This window comes from Lontra canadensis, unplaced genomic scaffold, assembly GCF_010015895.1.
Source record: "Lontra canadensis isolate GAN:19392208 unplaced genomic scaffold, GSC_riverotter_1.0 scaffold8, whole genome shotgun sequence".
Classification (NCBI taxonomy): Eukaryota; Metazoa; Chordata; class Mammalia; order Carnivora; family Mustelidae; genus Lontra; species Lontra canadensis.
Genome location: NW_022631002.1, coordinates 34,879,066 through 34,897,476, shown reverse-complemented (window position 1 = coordinate 34,897,476; position 18,411 = coordinate 34,879,066). Strand labels below are relative to the sequence as shown.

The 18,411-nt window shown below is 36.6% G+C and overlaps 1 protein-coding gene and 1 non-coding gene across 2 annotated transcripts in view; both read right to left on the bottom strand.

The window, feature by feature from the left end:
- Window positions 1-18,411, bottom strand: part of ITFG1 (integrin alpha FG-GAP repeat containing 1) — a 289,345-nt gene that overhangs the window by 70,981 nt on the left and 199,953 nt on the right. Inside the window, exon 13 of the mRNA XM_032854567.1 lies at window positions 7,740-7,783. Coding sequence (XP_032710458.1) covers window positions 7,740-7,783 — 44 coding nt within the window. The remainder of the gene's footprint in view (window positions 1-7,739; window positions 7,784-18,411) is intronic.
- LOC116866010 lies at window positions 1,887-1,993 on the bottom strand. Its single transcript, XR_004382305.1, has one exon. It is a non-coding gene; the product is annotated as a U6 spliceosomal RNA (small nuclear RNA).

Genomic DNA, 18,411 nt, shown 5'->3' with positions numbered 1-18,411 from the left:
TGTGGTGGGTTTAGCCATGACAACTGTCAGAATTGTGTGATCTTGGACAATATATGTATTATCTCTGTGCCTTGGTTACTTCATGTGTAACACTGGGAAATGTTATGATTGTCAGGGTATTAAATGAGACATAAGGAAAAAAAAAAAAAAAAAAAGGTGGGCAGAGGAAATGTCCATAAAGGAACTGGGAGAAAGGCGAGAGAGGTGGAAGGGGATCTAGGAAGGATGAATGTAAAGGAAGCCAAGAAGAGTGGAATGTCAGGAGAATCAAATGTAGGTCAAATGCTAGGTTATAACAGTGGGTTAAGGATGTGGAATAAGTAACTGGAGAGATCCAATGGTGGATGCCTTAAGTTTGGCCGGGGAGAGAAAAACAGGGTGGGCAGTAGCTGGAGAGGATGTGGGGTTTTAGAAGGTATGCACACATGCTGTCATGGATAAAAGAGGTTTGAGCACTCATTAAGTGCTGAAGGGAAGGCTGCAACAGAGAGGCAGAGGTTGAATACACAGAATAAACAATGGAATGAGGTCCCTGAGAAGGATGTGGGACCCACAGCATAAATGGTACATTGATAAGTAAAAAGAAATAGCAAAAGGGAAGGGTGTGGATAAAGGGATTGCATTTAGTGCTATAGAAGACAACTGACATTGAGTACAAGGCCCTGCGCTAATGTTCTAGGACACAGTGGCAGGCAAAACAGATCCTCCCTCTGCTCTCATGGAGCTACTGAAAAGGAATATGCATAGATTCTTTTTATATAGAGAGGATTAAAGGAATATTTCCAAAGCTTTTGTTCAATGGGAGAGTATTCATATGCCTGTTTATAGACTCATAATCTTTAAAGTGGAATAGTTACCACCAGGCTTTGGGTAAAAAAATCAGCAGGTGACAAGACAAAGAAGCTATATAATCTCCACTAACAGACTATATGTTATACTGAGGATAAAAGACTCATAAAGTTAGTTTGGTATTTAAAGAGATAAATCAGGAAATAGATTTGCAGATGCTTATGGTAGATTTCACTAAAAATACTGATATCTTTCACACCCGTATTTCATAAACTTGTGACATATTCTTACATGATAAGAGAAAGTCAAAAAGTGAAGTGGACCACTAGTCTTGAAGGCAAACAGAATACCAGTATCTCTCAAATATTTGGAACTCACTATCCTTACTAATATAGGGACATTATAGAGGCAGAGAAATAACCATCTACCATTGACAAATAATAGCAGATACACTTTTTGAGTACTTATTGTATATTAGGTCTCTATTATGATTTGCCTACATTAAATCTCTTAATAAAAACCTTAGTGGGGGGGCACCTGGGCTGCTCAGTCATTAAGCATCTGCCTTTGGCTCAGGTCATGCATGATCCCAGGGTCCTGGGATGGAGCCCCACATAGGCCTCCCTGCTCAGCGGGAATCCTGTTTCTCCATCTCCTACTCCCCCTACTTGTGTTTCCTCTCTTGCTCTCTGTCAAAACAATCAATCAATCAATCAATCTTAAAAACAAACAAACAAACAAACAAACAGAACCAAAACGTTAGGAGGGAGTGTGGCAGGCAAAATAATGCTCTGAAGATTTTCACATCCTAATTCCCAAAACCTGCTGATAACCTTATATTGCAAAAGGGAATCTGCAGATGTGATTAAGGATTTTTTTTTCCTCTTAAGAATGTCGGCGAGTGCCTGGGTAGCTCAGACATTAAGTGGCTGCCTTCGGCTTGGGTCATGATCCCAGGGTCCTAGGATCGAGCCCACCACTGGCTTCTCTGCTCAGCGGGAAGCCTTTTTCTCTCTCTTCCACTCCCTCTGCTTGTGTTCGCTCTCTTGCTATGTCTCTGTCAAATAAATAAATAAAATCTTAAACAAACAAACAAAACGAATGTGGAAGGCTTCACGAATTTGCATGTCACCCTTGCTCTGGAGTCATGCTAATTTTCCCTGTATCATTCTAACTTTAGTATATATGCTGCTGAAGTTAGCACACGTGATCAAGGATCTTGGGATGGAGAGATTATCTTTGATTATCCAGGTGGGCCCAATGTAATCACTTAGGGTCCTTATAAATGAATAAGGAAAGCAGGATGGGCTACGGTCAGTGATCTGAAGATACTATATAGTTGGATTTGGAGATGGATAGAAAGGCCATGAGACAAGGAATGTAGGTGGTCTTGAGAAGTGAAAGGCAAGGGAATGGATTCCCCTTAAAGCCTCCAAAAGGAGTCCTGCTCAGGGAAGTGTATTTGGGCTTCTGACCTCTAAAACTGTAAAAGAATATATTTGTGCTGTTTTAATCCTCTAAGTTTATGATAATTTGCTACAGCAGCAATAGGAAGGTAACATAAATGGGTATAATTGGTTTCCCCATTATACAGATGTGGAGAATGAGGCTTAACAAGATTTAAATAACTTTCCCAAAGTTCCTTAAGATAGTTGAAGAGATTCTGATTTTATATTCCTATTGTCCCTTTGAAGTAGGAAGCAAGGTCAATTATTGAGAACTGTAAGTTGGGGATGGATGTAAGAGGAGATTGGAAAGGATACGAAATAGTTTTTAGAAAAAATGGGAGTTTCTGGTCTAATATGTAAAGTCCTTATCTTAGAGATACACATGGAAGTATTTACAGAATATAGGATACGATGGATTTGCCTTAAAATAACCTAAGGGGGTGGGCTGTGAATGGAATTATTAGGTGAGGATATATGATGGCGTTGAAACTGGGTGGTAATATGGGCACAAGGAGTTTTATTAATCTATACTATAGATATTTAAAAGTTTAAAAAAGCAAAAGAATGTCAAGGTTACAATCAATAAATGACACAGAGGGAGATATGTTGATAAAAGCCATGAAGTATCATGAACAGAAATAACTTTTAAAATAAAGCAACAGAGAACCTATTAGTGGTGACTCAGAAAAAGTGGGATAGGGAAGGGTCAGGGAAGGTGAGAACGATGGATAGCCAATGGGCACAAAATTTTTTAAATAATTTTTATACATCATATATATATCATATTTTTAATATGGTATATATTATATTGGTATTTTATATACATTTAAATATACATAGTGTATATATATATATACATATACATAATATATACACATAATAACATCAAACTGAATACATTCATTATGCACAGTTTATTGCATGTCAGTTATACTGCAATAAAGCTGTAAGAAATAAAAATAAAGTGATACTGATAAAAATGCAAGGAGAGTTTCTGGTCGACATGTAATGAACTTTAAGTTGTGACTCTTGTCCTCACAAAAGCAACAAAAAAAAAGCTGAAGAAAGTAAAAAGCAACTCTCCTTAGATTCAGAGAACTGTCACAGGGCAAACCACTACCCTGAAAACTGGAGAAATGGGGTGGATACAGAGAATCTATCACAGTTTACTGGGAGCAGAGGCCTAGAAGCAGGAGACTGAAACTGGAGCCAGTATGGTAGGACACTTAAAATGTAACTGACAAATTACTGGAAGCTCAATATGAAGCAGTTTGAGAATCCAAAACTCTGGGGGAGGGAGGGAAGCAGTCTCAGAGGAGGCCTGTGTAAATTTTACCCTCAGAATCCCACCAGATTACTGGGTGAAGACTAGAAAACAAAAAGAACTTTCAGGCTTCTAGCACAGGGAGGGGAAGTAACCATTCTGAAATATGCCCAGATCTCTTTGTTCTTCACACCTTGCCCTCAAAAGGAAAACTATTTCACCAGAGCTTAAGTTACTTGGGTTCTACCGACACCTTTCCATCCTGGGGGAAAGGAAGTGCTTAACTTTATTTAGTGCCCTCTCACCTTCCTGCCTTGCCTAAGGGGGAGTGGAAGCTAAGAAGCACTTGTACTCTTCACAGCCCAGGGACACAGGCTCACTAAAAGTCCAGGACCTAATCATAGGACTATAGTTCCTTATTACCACATCAATGAGCTCCTGTCTAATAATAGGATTACAGCTAAAAGCACTGCAAGCCTCAGATCCTGTTTAAGGATAAGTCTGTAGGGAAACACAAGACTACATGGAGACAAAAAAGATAATTTAGAAAAATGCTGTTTCTGAGAACACAGCTACCACAAACAGAAAATACAGCTATTAGAGTTATCCTAGCTAAATAGACATAAAACCTCATATCAAAGGCCTATCTGCCTCATTTCTGGCTTTCAACAAAGTATTTCAAGGCATGCTAAAAGGCAGAAAAAGTCTGAATAGAGAAAGCAAGAATTGGTACCAGACTCAGATATGGCAGCAATGCTGGAATGAACAGACCAGAAATTTAAAGTAACTGTAACTATGATAAATATGTTAAGAGCTCTCCTGGAAAAAGTAGACAACATGCAAAAACAGACGAATAAAAGCAGAGAGATGGACACTTGAGAGTCAAACAGAAGTGACAGAAATAAAATACTTTAATAGAAATGAAGAATGCCTGGACGCAGCTCAGCAAAGAATCAGTGAGCTTGAAGATCAACGGAAACTTCCAAAACCGAAACACACAGGGAAAAGGTAATGAAAACAACAAAAATACCTAAAAATCTATATCTATGCATATCATATTCAATCAGCAGAAAACCAAAGACAAAGAGAAAATCCTGAAAGTAATCAGAGAAAACGAATGGGAGGGCACCTGGGTGGCTCAGTCGTTAAGCATCTGCCTTTGGCTTGGGTCATGATCCTGGGGTCCTGAGATGGAGGCTCATATCAGGCTCCCTGCTTGGCGGGAAACCTGTTTCTCCCTCTCCCACTCCCCCTGCTTGTGTGCCCTCTCTCTCTGCATCTCTCTCTGTCAAATAAATAAATAAAAAATCTAAAAAAAAAAAAAAAAGAATGGGAGAAAAGATGACTAGGAATCCACATAAAGACCGATACAATTAAGAATGCTTATTTCTGGCTGAAGACTATGAACCAGTTGTGGTACCAATTTGCAAAGCTGTTTATTTTTTTCCTTTCAGAAATGCCCAGAAGCCTAGGTCTAGTACTGAACAAGGTAGATAGCTGGACTAACCCAGGGCTGTAATTTTGCCAGGCATGCACAATGAAAGAAGAGTGCATTATGGGAGTTAAAAGCAATGTCAGGAGTGAAGCTCTGTATGGCAGCTAAAAGAGGAAGATAAAGGCAAGAAGTCAAGAGACTCATGGTCTTAAAGATGAACAGGTACAGTAAGGGGAGAGGGCTGGGAAAACAGGTTGTGGTCAGATTGCTGAATGGATGGCATTATAATTTCAAAACTGTAATAGGTCTAGTAGATAAGGTCCAGAGTATGGCCTGGGGTTTTCAGAATAGAGATGGAAGGAATTTGGGTGGGTCTGATTTCTGACTTGAATAATTCTTTCCTCTCTCCACGAATCACACAGACTGCCTGCATCAGGTGGGAGCGTACTGGCAGCAGAAGAGCTCTTCAACTCATAAATAACTCGAGTGGTAAAGAATATCACATTAGGTGCATTTTCCCTCTTAGTCTCACACAGGGTCATACTTAATATAACACTTTCTGCTATGATCAAGTGGATCTAATGTCAAAGCAATATGAAGAAGGCCCACTTTTTCATGAAATAATAAATAATTTTACAAGTGGGCACACATTTGATATATGGAAAACTGTGGAAGTATAGTATGCATTTGTTTCTTTTAGGTTGTCATAAAATTTTGATCTATGATATCAGTGGGGAAGGAAAATGATCTATGTGAAGGCAGTTCAACAGGATCTGAACTTCAAAAGAGAGTAATAAATGGATGAATGGAAGGCAGATGTGTTACCTGCAAAAAAGCCCAAAGGTGCTGGACTGTTAGCATAATCATTGTAAGAATAGCTCTGCATGCTGAATTTTAGGTACATGGCTTTCTAAATGATTATGTTCTCCCTGAAATTAAAATTGCTTTTATTTTAAGATAAAGAGAATGGGAGCATTATTGATCTTAGAAGTATAACCTGCTTTGGGACGCCTGGGTGGCTCAGTTGGTTGGACGACTGCCTTTGGCTCAGGTCATGGTCCCGGAGTCCATGGAGCTCCACAGGGAGTATGCTTCTCTCTCTGACCTTCTCCTTGCTCATGCTCTCTCTCACTGTCTCTCTCTCAAATAAATAAATAAAATCTTTAAAAAAAAAAAAAAGAAGTATAACCTGCCTTAATCATGCCACCTTTCCTATTACCCTTTCTCCCAAAACTTGTGGGTAAAATGAGTGGGTTCCATTTCAATGTTTCAGAGTTCTTTGCTTGACCATGTAATGAATATGGTCAATGAGAAAAAGGAGGAAGAGGAAACAGACCCTGACCTGGAAGAGGAACAAGGGTCTGAACATTTCATGGAATGGATAGACAATACCTGAATAACTGAATTAATTTTAGCCTCTGGTTAATTACATCTATACTTTAAAAATTTTTAAAAAACAGACATTTTTTTAGAGCAGTTTTAGATTCACAACAAAATTAAGTGGCAAGTTCCCCTATATCTTCTGCATTCTCCTCCCCATAGCCTCCCCCACTATACAACTATATTTTTATAATATGAAAGCAGATGGATTTGACCAGGTACTCACATTCTTTCATAATGGATGTGGTGATGCACGGTCTAGATGTTCTCTTCCGTACTGAGGTACTTATTCCCTGAGCTACTCTGAGTCACAGTTGGGTTCCTACCTGGAAACCCTTTTCATCCAAAGGGAGCTGATTCTTACCTATTATATAAGCCTTTCCTGAGGACTACATGCATGCAGTGTCTGATTGATATGGGAATGCAAAAGCCTGACTCCTCTGCCTCTATTTGGGCCATCTCTGAAGGGCCATCCTACCTTCACAGCACCCCATGCATCACAGACCAACTTCTCCTGCCAATTCTTTCCTACTACTTCACAGTTGTTGTTCCTGAGTTGAGTCTAAATTAAATCTCTGCATACAAATCTCTGGGTCAGTGTCTGTTTCCATATATCTTAAATATGTAATTTCCCAACCATACGCACAATATTGGTTATGTAGTGCTTAACTGGGGTAGTAAAAGTATGAGACTATTACCAGAACGTCTAGCTATGTGTTCTAGTTCCACTACTTAATAGCTCTATGACTTTGGGCAATTTAATTTCTCTGATCCTCAGTTTCCTCATCTTTACATGGGGGGCAATTCCTTATGAAACAAGGGTTACTATGAGGACCCAAGCAGGGATATATCAACATATGCATATGCACATACACACACACTCAAAATATAATATTCTTATTACTATTTACATGAACTGGCAATTTCAAAAACTAAGCCTAATTTATTTTTACACTTTATTTCACCAAAACATTCCATTAGTCAGTATTAAGACTATACCAAAAAAATTCATTAATTGTTTACTATATGCTTGACTCTGTGCTACGTACCACACATACAAAGATGAGAGCTTTCTTGACGCCAAGGGATTCCAGTCTAGTGTAGAGAGGCATTTAATATAAACAGAAGTGAGTTCAAGTATTATATATGCCAAAATGGCAATAGTGTACCCATAAACAATGGGAGGGGTGCTTATTTTTCCAAGCTATCAGAAAAGGCTTCATAAGGGCGGTGAACTTTGAGGGGAGAATATTTTAGGCAAGGTATTTTAATCTCAGTGAAGTTTTTTTGAGCATTGAAGGATATTTTAATCACTTCTAAATAATAATAATTTGAGTGTAACCTATAACAACTATTTTGTGTATACCTATTATACAGAGATTTTTCACAGAAAATTTTACAATTGACAATTAAGTTTACTTACTGTTATCTTACGAGGACAGTCATTAGAACAAAGACCACTGAGAACTGTGGAAAAATAAGAAAAGGCGATTATTACTGTTACAACCTAAGCTTATATTTAAAGTGAACTCTAATTCCCCCCTCCCCCATAATCTATTAATGTGCTCTACTAAGTCATAATCACAGGCAAAAACCAATTCAAGTCCTTTAGATCTGGGCAAATCAAGTTTCTGTTGTTCACTTTACAATGATATTGTAAAAGCCTTTATTAAACAGTTAAGCTGCTCCTGTTTTGTGAAATATATAGGTGAGATAATTAATTATAGTTATATCATGCCATACCTACTCTTGGTTGTATTTTCCAAGTGGTTAGCTAAATTCTAAGGATGACTTAGATTCTGACAGAGAAGTGCCAAATGCAAACCAATTAAAATGTGTACTGAGAAAAACACATTTAGCATTTTATATCTCAAATTAGACTTTTCCCACTTATCTAGTTAAAGTTTCTGGGTCAAAGATTTTGGGTACCCTTGCTAATTAACTTTATGGAGAACACAACTATGAAAGAATTGATGGGTTTATGACAAATACACAAAAGTAATTTAGTGACATGTTTATTCTATAATCACCAAAGGGGGAAAAAAAAAGGAAAAGGTTAGAATGTCTGAATATTATTTGTATAGGTAACATGAGTTTTGAAACACAGTTTTTTTACCATCCCTTCATGTGACGTGCTACCTTTGAAGGAAGCTGACATTATATACTATTAAGTATTCTATATGTTATACATTAAAGAGATGACTGACATTTGTGCTCAGTAAGCATGAATTATCTCAATAATAATTATAAATATTTGTTAACTCAAACATATCCATAGGAAAAAGGCATCTTACATTAATTTATATTCTATGAATGTGAAATGACAATCATAACAGAAATACTTAGGCTGGGCATATAAAGCATAGACAAAGTTTATAAAGTATATATAAAGTATATACAAAGACACAAAAAATGAGCATGACATACTTCATCACAAAGGAAGATACCTGTTCATTTGCTATAGTACATTTACATGAACTACAATCTGAGGAAACATTGAAATAAATGTTTTACATTTGCAGAACAGTTTTCAGTGTTTAAGTTTCTTATCCCAGAACACTACCTGGTTCTCACCCTTTTATTCTCCCAACTTTCTATGACCTAATTTCTCCTCTTCCTTTGTTTCTCTTCCCTAAACTCCAGGTAGATATTGGTACTTTTTTTTTCTTGTCACAAAATGATTTTCATAAACTTCATTTAAATCAGTATCTTTTTTTAAAAGAAGATTTTATTTATTTATTTGACAAGAGAGATCACAAGTAGGCAGAGAGGCAGGCAGAGAGAGAGGGGAAAGCAGGCTCTCTGCTGAGCAAAGAGCCTCATGTGGGGCTCTATCCTGGGACCCTGAGATCATGACCTGAGCCAAAGGCAGAGGCTTTAACCCACTGAGCCACCCAGCTACCCCTAAACCAGTATCTTGATGAACAGTAATTACTTTCTCACAAGTCTGTCTTTGTACTAGTATGTAAGCTCTGCATCATTTTATCCTTATTTTCTCAGGGCCTAACCCAATGTATTTGCTCAATAAGTACTTATTGAAGGAGGAAAAAGATGGATTATTCAATAAATGGTACTGGATAATTGGGAATTATCCAGTATATATTCCTGGAGGAAAATAAAGTTAGACTTCAACTCAACAGAAATATTACATTTGGCAAGGACACAAATAATATAAAGAACTCAACAGAAAGATTACCTAATTAAAAAATGGGCAAAGGATCTGAATAGGCATTTCTCCAAAGAAGATATAGAGATATACAAAGTCATGAAAAGATGTTCAGCATCATTAACAATCAGAGAAATGCAAACGAAAACCACAGTGCAATGCACATTTGGAATATCCAAGATGGGGAAGTAAACTGAATAAATGTCTGAAGGATGAGTAGAAATACATAAAATGTGAATATATATATATAAACATTATTTGGCTTTAAAAAGAAATCCTGTCACATGTTACAACATGGATGAAACTTGAGGACATTATGCTAAGTGAAACAAGCCAGTCACAAAAAGACAAATACTGTGTGATTCCATTTATATAAGGTAACTAAAGTCACATTCATAGAAACAAAAAGTAGCATAGTGGTTCCCACAGGTTAAGGGTGAGGAAAAGAGGGACGGTTGTTAAATGCGTATACGGTTTCAGATTTTCAAGATGAAAAAGTTCTGGAGATCTGTTTCACAACAATGTGAATATACTTAACATTACTGACTGCACATTTAAAAATGATTAAGATGGTAAGTTTTATGTTATGTGTTTTTTTTTAAACCACAATAAAAAAATGGTTAAGTTGGTAAAAAAAAAAAAACAAACCCAAATGAAGTAAACTCCCAAGATACCATTTCACACCTATTAGGATGGGTATAATAAAAGTCAGATAATAATCAATGTTGGTGAGGAGGTAGAGAAATGGGATCCCTCACACAATTCTGGTGGGGATGTAAAATGGTCCAGCTGCTTTGGAAAACAATCTGGCAATTCCTTAAAGGATAAACTCATTTAACCCAGCAATTCCATTCCTAGATATATCTCAAAGAGATATTAAAATAGAAAAATTAAAATATATGTCCACATGAAAGCTTGTACATTAATGTTCACAACAGTATTATTTGTAATAGCCAAAATTCATCAACTGATAAATGGATAAAAAGGATGTGGTATATTCATATAATGGAATATTATTTGATAATTAAAAGGAATAAAGTATTGATAATGTTACATGGATGATCTTGAAAACATTATGGTATGTGAAAGAAGTCAGTCACAAAAGACCATACTTTATAGGATTCCATTTTTATGAAATGTCTGAGATAGGCAAATCTATGGACAAAGAGAATAGTGGGCCTAGGGCTGCGGTGGGTTGGAGCAGCAATAGGGGATTGAAGGTGATTACTAAAGGGCATGGGGTTTCTTCTGTGGTAATAAGCATTTCTAAAATGGATCGTGGTGTTGGTTGCAAAATTCTGTGAACACACTCAAAGCCACTGAAGTGGGTGAATAGTATGGTATGTGAATTACACCTCAAAGCTGTTACACTACAAAAAAGACATAAACATTTAAAAACTAATGACAGGGGTGTAAACTTCCTTTTAAACATACATTACAAAACCATACTATTCCTCACATACAAGGAGCTTCTAGGTATGCATTCAAAGATGATAATCCAGTAGAAAATGAAGGATATCAAGAAGCAATATCCCAGAAAAGAAAATGCAAATAATCAAAACCATAAACAAAAACACTCAACCTCACCCGTCAGGGAAAAAAAATCAATTTTATACCTATCAGGCAAGAAATAAAAGGCCAAGAAAAATGTCTGTAGGAAAAAAAAACAATAAAACCAAAGATAAATGACAAACTGGGAAGAATATTTGCAACACATGTAACAAAAGATTAACTTCCTTAATATATATTACAGTACATTTATAAATAAGACAGTGAAAAATGATAAGGACTGTTTGTAGAAATAAAAATATAAATGACTCTCAGACATATGAAAAGATGCTGAACTTTACGCGGTATAAGAAAAATGCAAAATAAGAGACAATACCTTTCACTTACGTGATTGGCAAAAATCAAAAAGTTTAACAACCCATTGGTTGGTGAAGGTGTTAGGAAATATACATTTTTATATACTATAGATGAAAGTATAAATTGATACAATTTCTATGACATCTGTTAAAATAAAAAAAATACTATAAAGTTTAAAACAAGGCAGAATTAATCTGTGGTGTTGGAAATGAAAACTGGTTATTTTTGGGTGAAGTGGGTTAGTAACTAACAGGGGAGCATGAGGAAGCTTCTGGTTGTTGGTTATATGTGTTTCTTGATCTGGCAATAATTACACAGGTACATTGTATTTTGTGAAATTAGGCCTGTGTACTTAGGTAGCTTTTCTATATGTATACTTCAGTAATTTTTTATTTAAAACATTCACATTATTTTTTACTAATTCTATTTTTAGAAATTTATCCACCAGGATATTCTCTGTGGCATTATTTATAATGACAATAACGAGGGATTGAAACAGCCTTGATATCTATTTAGAAGAACTCATTATGTTGTAACCATAGTTAAAATAACAAGGCAGCTCTAGATTATATTGCTGTGGTATACTCTCCAAGATATGTTGTTAAGTGAAGAAAGCAGAGCCTAGAACAACCATTTATGTAAAATAAAAGTATATACACATATATGTTTGTACATACATAAAGTATCTTGGAGAGACACAAAGAAGTTGTCTTGGGAAAAGGAATTAGACCAAGGAGATGGGGAAAGAGAGACTGACTTTTTACCACTTACTCTTGTATTTTTTTCATCATTTGCATGTATTACTTAAAAACCAAATTTATTAATGAAATAAAAATTTAGAGCTCTCAGATTAATAGGTACTAAACTGGACAGTGTCATATGCTGGCGGGAATGTAAATACCTATAGCTTTGGGAGTGGTAATTTGGTAATTTGATATTATTTATTAATATTAAAAACCCAGCCCCTCAACTCACTTAATTTCATGTCCATGAAATATTGGAAACCAGCTATGTATCTACATATCTTCTAGAGAAAATACTAGATAAACTGTGGAACATGTACAGTATTATGGAATGACATGGAGCTATTGAAAGAATGAAGGAGGACATCTGGGCTCTTTCTATATTCTGACTATTGTGGACATTGCTGTTATGAAGATCAGTGTACACGTGCTCCTTCAAATCACTATGTCTGTATCCCTTGGATAATAAAAAAATGAGATCTTGCCATTTGCAATGACATGGGTGGAACTAGAGGTTATTATGCTATGGGAAATAATTTAGTCAGAGAAAGACAAATACCATATGATTTCACTCATATGTGGATTTTAAGAAACAAAACATGAACATAGGGGAAGGGAAGGAAAAATTAAAAAAGACAAAATCAGAGAGAGAGACAAGCAGAAACTTAACTCTAGGAAACAAACTGCTGGAGGGGTGGTGGGATGGGGTAACTGGGTGATGGGCATTAAGGAGGGCATTTGAGTTAATGAGCACTGGGTGTTATATGCAACTGATGAATCATTAAATTCTACCTCTGGAACTAAATAAAATAAGTTCCTCCTTTACTCCCCTAATGAAAGAGACCTGTAAGTAATGACTTGAAAGAGTGTTTATGCTCTCTTGGTGAGATAAAAAAATAAGATGCAGGCAAAAATGTTTAGTAAGATTCTATTTACAAATATACGTGTTGGGTGAATCTCACAGACATAATGCTGAGATAAAGAACGCAGAGGCATAGGGTGTAATACTGTATGCTTGCTTTTATATGACATTCAAAATAGGGAAAATGACTCTGTGGTGACTGAGATTGTAACAATGGATATACTTTTGCAGGGAGTGTTGACTGGGTTGGGGGACCTTCTGGGGTACTGCAAATATTTCATCTTGATCTAGGTGTGGCTAGAAGGGGGTATATCTATATAAAATTTCACCAGGCAGTGAATTTCACCTGTGTAAAATTTCACCAAGCTCTCTTCCTCTGTACACCCATCACTGTAACTGTTCTTCTCACCTCACACCTACACATCAAGGTGGTCACCCTGGATCTGACCTTTTCATTATGTACATCCATTTTCTTCCCTCTGAACACTGCTATAAAATTTATCTTCTTCATTCACAGTTATGTGAACAAACGATCAATCTGATGAAAAATGTAAGGAGTAAGTGTGATCGTTTTATGTGTCAACTTGACTAGACCATGGGGTGCCCAGATAATTGGCCAAAAATTATTCTAAGTATTTCTGTGTGAGCAGTTTTGGATGAGATTAATATTTAATTGGTAAAACAAGTAAAAGAGATTGCTCTTCATAATGTGGATGGGTGCCATCCAATCAGCTGAAGGCCTGAATAGAACAAAAGTCTGACCCTTTCCCAAGTTAAGAATTCGCTGGCCAGATGGACTATACACTAGAACATCAGGTTTTCCTGCCTGACAAACTCTCTCCCTCCCTCCCTCCTCCCTACCTCTGTATGTACGTGTGTGTGTGTGTGTGTGTGTGTGTGTGTGTGTGATATATACAAAATTGGTTCTGTTTCTCTGAAGAACGCCGACTAACACAGTAAGTTTCTGCAATTATTAGATCGCTGACAATCATCCCTTTGCCACAGATGCCCATTCATCAGTGGGTACCATCAACATTTTTACTGAAGTGGAATTAATTTCTCCTTCTTACTATCTGCTCATTCTGTATTCTGTGATCATGGCCTTAACCTGTAATGTTTTGCCACTAGCCATTTTGGTCAAAACATAAAAACTACCAAAACAGAAACAGGAAGAAATAGAAAACCTGAACAGATTCATAACCAGCAAAGAAATTGCTATAATGAGTAATCAAAAATCTCCCAATAGAGAAGAGTCCAGGGCAAGATGGCTTCTCAGGGGAATTCTACCAAACATTTAAAGAAGAATTAATACCTATTATTCTGAAATGGTTCCAAAAAAATAGAAATGGAAGGAAAACTGCCAAACTCATTCTATGAGGCCAGCATTACCTTGATCCCCAAATGAAAGACCCCACCAAAAAGAATTATAGACCAATATCCCTGATGAACATGATGCAAAAATTCTCAACAAAGATACAAGCTAATCAGTCCAATGGTATATTAAAAGGCTATTCACTACTGCCAAGTGAGATTTATTCCTGGGCTGCAGGGGTGGTTCAATATCCATAAGTCAATCATGTGATACACCACATTAATAAGAGAAAGGATAAGAATCATATGATCATCTCAATAGATGCAGAAAAAGCATCTGACAAAATACAACATCCTTTCTTGATAAAACCCCTCTCAGTATACAGATAGAGGCAACATATGAAAACATCATAAAGGCCATGTATGAAAGACCCACAGGTAATAACATCCTCAATGGGGAAAAACTGAGAGCTTTGCCCCTAAGGTCAGGAACATGACAGATATGTCCACTCACAACGCTATAGTTCAAAATGATGCTGGAAGTCCCAGCCTCAGCAATCAGACAAAATAAAAAAGTAGAAGGCCTCAAAATTGGCAAGGAAGAAGTCAAACTTTCATTCTTTGCAGGTGACACGATACTCAATATACAAAACCTGAAGACTCCACCAAATGATTTCTAGAAATGATACATGAATTCAGCAAAGTCTTAGGATATAAAATCAACATACATAAGTTTGTTGCATTTCTATACACCAATAATAAAGCAGCAGAAAGAGAAATCAAGGAATCGATCCCATTTACAATTGCACTAAAAACCGTAAGATACCTAGGAATAAACCTAACCAAACAGGTAGAAGATCTGAAAACTACAGAACACTTGTAAAAGAAATGAAGACCCAAAGAAATGGAAAACCATTCCATGCTCATGGATTGGAAGAGCAAATATTATTAAAATGTCTAAGCTACCCAAGGCAATCTGCACATTCAATGCAAACCCCATCAAGATAACAGCAGCATTTTTTTACAGAGATAGAACAAACAAATCTAAAATGTATATGGAATAGAAAAGACCCTGAATAGCCAAAGCAATATTGGAAAAGAAAACCAGACCTGGAGGTATCACAATTCCAGGTTTCAAGCTGAATTACAAAGCTGTAATCACCAGGACTGTATGGTACTAGTATAAAAACAGACACATAGATCAGTGGAAATGAATAAAGACCCCAGAAATGGACCTCCAACTCTATGGACAACTACTCTTTGACAAAACAGGAAAGAATACCCAATGGAAAAAAGACTGTTTCTTCAACAATGAATGTTGGGAAAATTGGACAGTATTATGCAGAAGAATGAAACTGGACCATTTTCTTACACCATACACAAAAATAAATTCAAGATGGATGAATGACCTAAATGTGAGACAGGAATCCATCAAAATGCTAGAGGAGAACACAGGCAGCAAATTCTTTGACCTCAGCCACAGCAACTTCTTACTAGACATGTCTTCGGGGTAAAGAGAAACAAAAACAATAGTGAACTACTGGGACTTTCATCAAGATAAAAAGCTTCGGCACAACAAAGGATAGAATCAACAAAACTGAAAGGCAATGTATGGAATGGGAGAAGATAAATGTAAATGACATACCAGATAAAGGGCTAGTATCCAAAATCTATAAAGAATTTATTAAACTCAACATCCAAAAAATAATCAGTTAAGAAATGGGCAGAAGACATGAACAGACATTTCTTGAAAGAAGAGATACACACGGGTAATAGACACATGAAAAAGTGCTCAACATCACTATCAGGGAAATACAAATGAAAACAACAATGAGATACCATTTCATACCTGTCAGAATGGCTAAAATTAACAATTCAGGAAACAAATATGTTGGCGAGAATGTGGAGAAAGGGGAACCATCTTACCTGTTGGTAGGAATGCAAATTGGTGCAGCCACTGTGAAACACAGTATGGAGGTTCCTCAAAAAAGTTCAAAATAGAGCTACCCTATGAGCCAGCAGTTGCACTACTAGGTGCAACTTATCCAAAGGATACAAACATAGTTATTTGAAGGGGTGAATGCACCCCAATGTTTATAGTAGCACTACCAACAATAGCCAAATTATGGAAAGAGCCCAAATGTGCATTGACTGATGAATGGATAAAGATGATGTGGTACATGTATACAATGGGATATTACTCAGTCATCAAAAAGAATGAAATCTTTCCATTTGCAAGGATGTGGATGGAGCTAGATTATATTATGATAAGCAAACTAAATCAGAGAAAGACAAATACCATATGATTTTACTCATATGTGGAATTTAAGAAACAAACAGATGAACATGGGGAAGGGAAGAAAAAATAAAATAAGAAACAGAGAGGGAGGAAATCATAAGAGACTCAACTCTAGAGAAGAAACTGAGGGTCAATGGAGGGAAATGGGTGAGGGATGGGTTAAACTGGGTGATGGGCATTAAGGAGTATAGTTGTGATGAGCCATGGGTGTTGTACGTAAATGATGAATCACTAAATTCTACTCCTGAAACTAATAGTACATTATATGGTAACTAACTTGAATTTAAATAAAATCTTGGAAGAAGAAAAAGTAAAATGAAAAATCCTTGCCTGGATTATATGTGACTCCTCATATTCATTCTCTGAAAATTTTTTTTGTTTTTGTTTAAGACATGTGAGTATAAGGCAAATGTCATAATCAAATATCATATGGGAAATAAAAGTGACTGTCCCAGCTATCTGTCATTCAGACATTAATTTAGACAACTTATGGAAACCTTTTTGTCTGCTGATTACCTATCTTTCATTATTTTAGTAAAAAAATCATATGCTCATTAAAAAGAACTTAGATACAGAAACTTATAAAGTAAAAAGTGAATGATCTTTCAACTAATTTTGATCCTGTTCACTACTTGTGCAAATCAATATTAAATGTGGCAGGCATATGTTTTACACACATATAAAGTTGTTAAAATTTATTCTAAATTCAGGAGGCCTTAGCTTAAAACCATATTTGATTCTAGGTAAACATGTCTGAAAAACTTTTAGTTAATTTAAAATGGAATACATATATTTACCTTCCTTAATCCCTACGTATCACTACAATGATTAAAAAAGTCTGAAAATAAAAGGGTGCGATCAATGGCAGCTATTTTGAGGAATTTCTTAAGGGTATTAAGTAAGTAAATAATATTGAGAAAATAGCTAATTAATGCTAACCATGTCACAGAGTCAGTGGGTCAACAGTGGGTGGACTCCCTAGCATACCCTTGAGAAACCTTGAATCTCAGGGTGAGGGTTGAGAACAAGGGCAAGCCATGATGGGGCCAGGGGAGCAGGGAGGAGATGAAGGAGTCCTAGAACTGAGCCAAGGATCACACAGAGAACAGATGTATTTGTCACTTGGAGGTTCCTGCTAGCTAAGTAAATTGGGGGATTTGCTGGTATTCCTAGATAGTGTTCTAAATAATTTTAGATTATTGCTAAAACACCAGCCCCCTGAATCCACATAGTGAAATAACACAAAAAGGTTCAGCAAAACAGTGGGATTGTTTAATAAACTGCCTCCCTGTAAATCTCCTAATCTTCTCATTGGAAAGCACAACTGTTCGTGTTTGATGATCCCCCCAGGTTGAGGCCAGAGGAATAAGTTAGAGACTCTGGTAATATCCCTTGCTAGTAATTCTCATATAAGTGGGGGCGCATACTGGGTATTTACCCCAAAGATACAGATGTAGTGAAAAGAAGGGCCATCTGTACCCCAATGTTTATAGCAGCAATGGCCATGGTCGCCAAACTGTGGAAAGAACCAAGGTGCCCTTCAACGGACGAATGGATAAGGAAGATATGGTCCATATACACTATGGAGTATTATGCCTCCATCAGAAAGGATGAATACCCAACTTTTGTAGCAACATGGACGGGACTGGAAGAGATTATGCTGAGTGAAATAAGTCAAGCAGAGAGAGTCAATTATCATACGGTTTCACTGATTTGTGGAGCATAACAAATAGCATGGAGGACAAAGGGAGTTAGGAGAAGGGAGTTGAGGGAAATTGGAAGGGGAGGTGAACCATGAGAGACTATGGACTCTGAAAAACAACCTGAGGGTTTTGAAGGGGTGGGGGG